This window comes from Quercus suber, unplaced genomic scaffold (genome assembly GCF_002906115.3).
Source record: "Quercus suber isolate HL8 unplaced genomic scaffold, Cork oak 2.0 scaffold_111, whole genome shotgun sequence".
Classification (NCBI taxonomy): domain Eukaryota; kingdom Viridiplantae; phylum Streptophyta; class Magnoliopsida; order Fagales; family Fagaceae; genus Quercus; species Quercus suber.
The window spans coordinates 71,175-78,555 of NW_027069576.1; the positions used below are offsets into that span (position 1 = coordinate 71,175).

The 7,381-nt window shown below is 35.3% G+C and overlaps 1 protein-coding gene and 1 long non-coding RNA gene across 2 annotated transcripts; both read left to right on the top strand.

The window, feature by feature from the left end:
* Positions 1-325: 325 nt before the first annotated feature.
* Positions 326-781, top strand: LOC136068351 (uncharacterized). Its single transcript, XM_065775399.1, has one exon. The coding sequence runs from the start codon at positions 326-328 to the stop codon at positions 779-781; it is 456 nt and encodes a 151-aa protein (XP_065631471.1).
* Positions 782-4,949: 4,168 nt separating this feature from the next.
* LOC112022694 (uncharacterized) lies at positions 4,950-7,381 on the top strand. The gene is made up of 5 exons (XR_002883914.2): positions 4,950-5,048; positions 5,551-5,735; positions 5,846-5,917; positions 6,011-7,264; positions 7,367-7,381. It is a non-coding gene; the product is annotated as an uncharacterized LOC112022694 (long non-coding RNA).

The following is a 7,381-nucleotide window of genomic DNA, read 5'->3' on the forward strand; positions in this document are numbered from 1 at the left end:
CAACGAGTTTTGGAGAAGATAAAGAACGAGCCATCTTTAGGTGGCCCAACAAGATGGCGGGGGATCCTGCGAAGCGTAATAGGAATCTTTACTGTCAGTATCATCAAGACCACGGGCACATCACCGAAGATTGTAATAATCTGTGGGATCACTTAGAGCAGTTGGTGCAAGATGGAAAGTTGACCCAACTCCTGCATCATACCGGCGGCGAGGAAGTCATGTAGGCTTTGCGTTTCAGGCGGACGCCTCGAGAGGACCTCCCTTGGGCACGATAAACGTTATATTCGCTGCTCCGGGGAGGACCGGGTCTTGCCCTTCCAGGGTAATGTCTGTATCTCAATGCTCGGAGGAGGACTCCGGCACGAGGCCGAAGAGAGCCAGACCTGGCACCTCGTTGGTGTTGGGCTTTTCAGAGGAGGATAAGAGAGGAACCATGCAGCCGCATGATGATGCTCTGGTGGTTACGATTAGGATCGGAGGGTATGACGTTAAGAGAGTGATGGTTGACGATGGAAGTGCCGCCGAGGTAATGTACCCTGATCTATTCAAGGGGCTGAATTTGAAACCTGAAGATCTGACGACATATAGTTCCCCATTGGTGGGATTCGAAGGTAAATCGGTCACCCCGTTGGGAATGGTTAGATTACCCGTGCAGACTGGGTTAGATATGGTGGAGGTAGATTTTATCGTGGTGGATGCTTTTTCTCCGTATACAGCGATTCTGGGAAGACCATGGTTGCATGTCTTGGGGCTGTTTCTTCCACTCTTCATCAGAAGGTGAAGTATCCCTCGGCGGGGCGAGGTTTCGGGAGATTTTGGGAATAAGAAATTTTCATATCATCATTTTACTTAAAACTCAATACATTTTACCATACATTTTTATTTATTTATTTATTTATTTATTTTTATACAAGATAGAAATTTTATTCTAACCTAATCTAAGTGTATATGTGTGTGAAGTTTTCTCCTGAAGACTTGAACCCCAACCTTTGCCCTCGACACCCCACAAGCATTTAATACTTATGGAGTGACTACCGCACCAGGGATGCTCAATAGTACATTTTACCACATGTAATAATATTACGTCAGCCTTTTACTTAAAATTTAAAATATAGTATTTATTGAGATGTTATCTTATATGATCAGACGTATTTATTATTTAGTAATATAATAATGTGGCATGTCTTTATTGAAAAGGTGTAAACCAAAAAATTTATATGAAGTCTTTAGAGAATTTAGTCCCATAATTTTATATTTGTAGACGGTGTTATTTCGGTAAGATAATAATATGAAAAAATAAATAAATAAATTGAAAAGACAAAGGAACTTGAGTAGGAACTAGGAAATGTTACGAAAGCCTACTGCAGTTATTAATGTGTGTGCAGCAGCCGAAAGAACGACGCTTTAAAAGTTCAACTACATTATCAAGTATCAATAGCTCATGCGATCTACTATGTTCCTAAGTTCTCACTTCTCACGGCAACGAAACAAAACCCACAAGGGTATATAAAAAAGACAAGAGTAAATTATATAATTGGTCTCTATTTTTTACATTATATTTTAATTTGATTCTTAATATTTTAATTGTGTTAATTTGATCTTTAACCTTTTGAAATCGTGTCAATTTGATCATTACTATTATGTCTTGAATGAAAATATTTGATGTGTCTAACTGCAAGTGCTCGTTAACAATTACTTTTTTTTGATAATTTTTTTGTCATTTTTTTAACTTTATGTCAATTTTTTTAGATTTATAAGTACTGTATGATGTTTTTTTTAACTTTTTCTAACAAATTTTTTTTGTCTTTTATCCACCTTAATAAGCAAACAGTGCTTGTTAACCTTTTCCTCTAACTTTTCCTCTAACGTTATGAAACACGTTTTGGATTAGAAGGCAGAATGCAATAAAACATCAAAGATATTTTTCTTCCGTTGGTTTGACAACTTTTGTTTTTATGTTTTTGAAGGTGCAACAGCTAGCTGTCTCTGAAAAGAATAGCTCGGTACCTTTGCATTATTAAAGTGGCGGGCCATTCACCTTTGCATATAGAAAGGCGCAATGGCCAACTGTCTCTGAAGTGTAAAAAATATCTGTCCAAGGACAAAAAATACCGTACAACAATAACATTCATTACTAAAATTGAATTTATAGGCGACCGATGGCATAATTGGTCATAACTTTGGCCACACCATGTCATCAGTTGTGAGTGGTAAATATGTGAATTTATATGTATTTATCATCACATTTTTATTATTTATAACTCGTCAGTGTAGTAAATTATGCTCAATTATGTGGTCCTAGTATTGTTCTTTATAGACAAATAATGGTCAAAAACCAACAAAGCTCAAAGCTTAGAGGAAGATTTTGAGAGAGAGAGAGAGAGAGAGAGAGAGATTTGTGATGGTGAAGAAAATGCTTCATTGAATAGATTGATTACAAACAATATTTATATAACAGATTGAAAGCTGGAAATAAGGAAAGGATAACTGATTTACAAAAGTAACTTCCAACTAACAAGGCACTAATCAATTAAGGACACATGTTACTTACCTAAGAAACACGGGTGTGAATCCGGGTTCGGGTGTGGTGCGGTGAAGCAACTTAGTAATTTTTAAAAAAGTAAGGTGCGGGTGTGGCGAGATACGTTTTTAGTAAATTATTAAATATATTTTTATATAATAAATTTAATATTTTTTATATAAAAAAATTAAAAAGAAAGGGGTATAGTTTATTATGAAAAAACAATTATTTATGATTTGTTTTTAATAAAACCAATATTTTTGGTAATTATAAACAAAGAACCACCTTCCAAGAAGTTCATTTACTCCTTTTCCAATTCCCAAGCCCACCCATGTGAAGCAATTGACTTTCTCACCTACTTAATTTATATTCTTTTCTCATAACTTCTCATTTGAACCTTTATTCTTCTTCCTCACCTCTTCTAAGTTCTAACCATTTCTCTGTGTCTTCTTATCTTCTTCTTTTTTTTTTTTTTCCTCACAAGGCCACATGAAGCAGAAGAATGGCGGTTGGCGACCTGGGTTTGTAGTTTTTTTTTTTTTTTTTTAAATTTTTTTAAACACATATTTTAGCCCGTTTCGGCGCTCGAATTGGCACGAATCAACTTGAATTGGGTGTGGGTGCGGTGGCCCTGGACCCGCACCCGTGCTTCCCAGCTTACCACTAACTACACTACTAATTAAATACAAACTAAATGAAAACTAGTTTATACACAACTTATACTATTCGACTTGTAGCATAAGAGCATTTGAAGCCTATGTAGATTTCCAGTATTTCAATCTTTGCTTGATCTCAGTAACCTCACCAATGCAGCTTCATAAATTTCAACATTACGCTAATCCCATAAATGCACACCACAAATGGGAATAACAGCCAACAGCTACAAAGACTCAACTATAAAAGAAAACATCACTCCAAATTGTGACAACTCACAAGAGTACTTTGAATCTATATCTTAGTGTCACCAATACTGATAAAATCATCAGAAGGTTCTTGGCCAACACCCCACTGGTGTTCAAGCCATAATATCTTAAGTGCTCTTTGTTGCAAGGTTCGTCCATCCCAATTCCCAAGCCCTGTAGACAAAGAAAGCTAATTATGAGTTTTCACTCTAACACCATCCATTTTCATATTCAAATTCACACTTTATTTATGTGTTAACTAAACTCTTGACCAGGATTTAAAATCTTCAATGACTTATATAGAAGTACTAAAATATAATCAAGAGGTTCACATAAGTATAGTGTGGATTTAGATATAGGAATAGGACTAAAAAACTCTCGTACTGCATTTATGAGAGCATTTGCATCAGTCTTTTTCAAATTTTCTGTCTATTTTAGTATAATAACCTTCTTTTTTCTATCTACACAAGCACTTCGCAAAAACACCTACATTAGATTATTTATTATAGATCATCTTTTATTTAAATAATGTTTTCTCACTTTTTTTAATATATTATTTCACCCCTACCCACCTAACACACTCTCTATCTTCTCTCAACATACTCTTTGCAAAAGTCACATCTCTCTCTTTCTTCTTCTTCTTTTGCAATTTAGGTTTGATTATGGGCGGTGATCCTAGGCTTGTTTGGTATGTGATTTCAGACAACAGTTTTCAGTATTTAATTACTAAAAATTGTGGTTCTAAAAAGAAAAGGTGTATTTGGTAAAGGTATTTGATTAAGAGTGTTTGAATCATGATTCTCAATTTAGAGTATTTAAACACTATATTTTGAGAACTCATCTGGACCAATTTTTTTAGTTTTTTTCAACTAACATTGCTAAATAGTATTGTTGTAAATATATTAAAAATTATGGGACCCAAATGATTTGACCAAACACTGAACAACAGGTGGGGGACTCTTCTCTTTCTCTTTCTTCCATAGTTTCTAGACGTGGCAAATGGGCGGGTTAGGTCGGATCAATTGGGTTGCGAATTGGATCGGATTGACTCGTATTTTTCATATAATTTTTTTTTTTTTTTTTGAGAGATATAAACTGAAACTTATTAGGAAAGGTGTAAAATTTATAACTATCCTCTAGAACAGTGCAATTGAACACAACGGTAGCCAAAAATAGTACTGAATCTGAAACGTTACTCTTATTTCACTAAATGAAAAGGCACAATATTTTGGTATTTTTAAATGTAGTAGTAATTTGTGTAATCATATAAGGCAATAAGGCATAATCAACAAAATGTCAAATGTTTCGCTTATTAATTATTATATATAGATATATATATATATATATAAAAAGGAGAAGGGCCACGGCCCAATTCTTAGAGTGAAATTTTATTTGAATGAGGTAATTTAGTTTTGGAACAAGGAAGCCCAAAAAAGGAAGCATAAGTGAATAAATGGGCCTTGGTTTGCGTAAAAAGTAAAAACCCTAAATATGCTATGGTAAAACCGTACTTTGCCAACCGACGATATATATTAGGCTTTTAGGGCTCTCTTTCTCTCATACGAACGCTCGCTTTCTCTCTCATTCAACAATTCGACGTCTCTCTCTCTGTCTGTCGCTCTCTGGTACGTTTGTCTCTCTCTTTCTCGAATTGTTTTTCTTTTTGTTTGTCTTCTTAATTAGGGTTTTGATCGACCAATTATTTATTTATTTTATTTTTTGTGTGGATTAGATTTCCGCTTGGTTTTTAGGTTTTGTTTTTTAGGGTTTGGTATTTGGGTTTTGTGGGTTTTCAGGTTTCGAGTGAATGACGGTTGGTTGTTTGAATTATTTTAAGTATTTTATTTTATGTGTCCTTTGTTTGTTATTGTGTATGTATCTCTCTACTGTACTGTACTGTACTGTACTGTGTTTAAGATTTGTGTTCAAAACAAACAAACAAACCATGAATGCTTGTGTTGTGTTGTGTTGTGTTGTGTTGTGAATCAGAATGAATGAAAATGATGTGTGCTCTTGTGATAAAATCTGTACATATATAGGTGATAAAGAGGGACTTGTAACTGTATGTATGTTTTTGCTGCTGGAATACAAACTTTATTTGACCCCTCTCCCTTTTGGGTTTCGAAGTTAGGAATCATGGCAGATGTGGAGTATGAGGACTATGAGATCGTAAAGTTTTCTACAAAGTCTTTCCTAATGCTCCAGCTGAACCAGTGAAGCTACCTACCGTTAACTATAACTGTAGTGACTTTGGCTTCCCCAACTTGCATATTACATTTCCCGATCCGCCAAAATGGACCCTCGCCACGGAGGTATGTACTGCTGTGCTACAACATTGTGCGTTGTGAGTGTATGCCTTTTTTTTTTTCTTTTCTTTTCTTTTTTCTTTTTTTTATGAGGAAATAATTTGCTTTTTCCTCAGCTTTCTGAGCAGAGAAGAAATGACTTTACCACCCATTCACAGGAGATGTTAGATCATTACAACGAATTTAAGGTTTATTTCTTCTTCTTCTTCTTAATATCCATCACCTATATATGCTTTATTTATATCTCTTCTTAATTCTTTGATTTTGTACAATTGTTGTAGGGTACAAATTTTGAATTTGTGAGACTTGTGAAGCTGCAGACGCTCTACGGTAGAGGAGCGGATCATTTTTTTCAATTTGAGGTCAAGCCCAGCGGTGCTGCTGACCACACTCTGAAAACATTTGAAGGTGCAGTATATGAGCAGTTCTATCCTACTCATAGATATTGGCCTGCTACTTGTAGACTAGTTGGCCCCAATTCTCAACGCTATGTGCCCCTTAACGTCGGCAAATTCACCGTTACACCTTTTAATCCTTTAAAGATGTCTACTCCACTTCCCTCTAACTAATTTAAGATCAGCTTAAGCTTTGTGCTTGGGTCTGTTGGATCTTATTTTATTGTAGTGACGTTCTGTTTTTTGGTTTTATTCCAGCATATAATATAATATAGCATTGCAAATTTTAATATAATCAAAAATATTTGTGTCTCTATATTCAATTGGCTGTTTATCTGATTGTTAGATTCATTTGACTCGAGCATATCTAACTTTTTGGGAAATGGTATTCAATGTGTTGTTTGTTTGTCACTACCTCTATATCAGGTTGGTTTCATGGCTTTCTCCCATAACATACGTGAGATATAACTCTCTCTTTGAATGAAATTAATAGGCTATGTTTGCATGCTTTACTCAATTGCACTTGCCTTGCCTTAAGCTACCATAACTGTAAAGGACTGCATGATCAACTTTATTTATTCCTGGTTGAATCGTTGCTTTTACTAGATCTATTAGTCACTGGAGTTCCATTTAAAACCCAAAATTATGGACAGATGGATATCAAAGAAGGTGATACATCAGATTTAGGAGCTAGATTTAGGAAAATATTCATTCCTTGATGACAATTGAAAACATTTTGTGCATCAGTAAAAACTGGAAGGTAAGTTTGTGAGTTCTTATGAAGCGTGGCAACAATTGCTTTTGAGAAACTCTTACCTGGCTGAGTATCCTTCACAGAGGTGTTGTTGCATCATAAAAATACATCGGTGCCCTGATAATAGAGCTCAGAAGTGTAGGAAAATTAGATAGTGATGCCCCAAAACCTAAACCAACAACAGAAAAGGCTCTTTGGAGTAAAAATAAAACCAGGATAGACCCAATCCCGGAGTAAACTGCAATGAATCTGCTTACATCAGAATCCTCAATTTCAGCAGCAAACCAAGAGTTTTGTATCAACTGCACGACTAAGAATATGAAGTGGCATATAGCTGCCTAGAAGAGATAAGAAGCCCTTGCTCTGACTCAGACACAGTATGTAAGGTTGTAGACCAGTGTTTCCTGTTTCCCTTTCTTCTTGCTTAATCAATTGATATAAAGTCAATATTAACTGTTCCTCACAAGTTTTCAAAATTTCCCATGTAGAGGTTTTGGACTGTT

Excerpts from the sequence above, each read along its gene's own strand:
- LOC136068351 (XM_065775399.1), top strand. The coding sequence starts at position 326 with ATGTCTGTATCTCAATGCTCGGAGGAGGACTCCGGCACGAGGCCGAAG.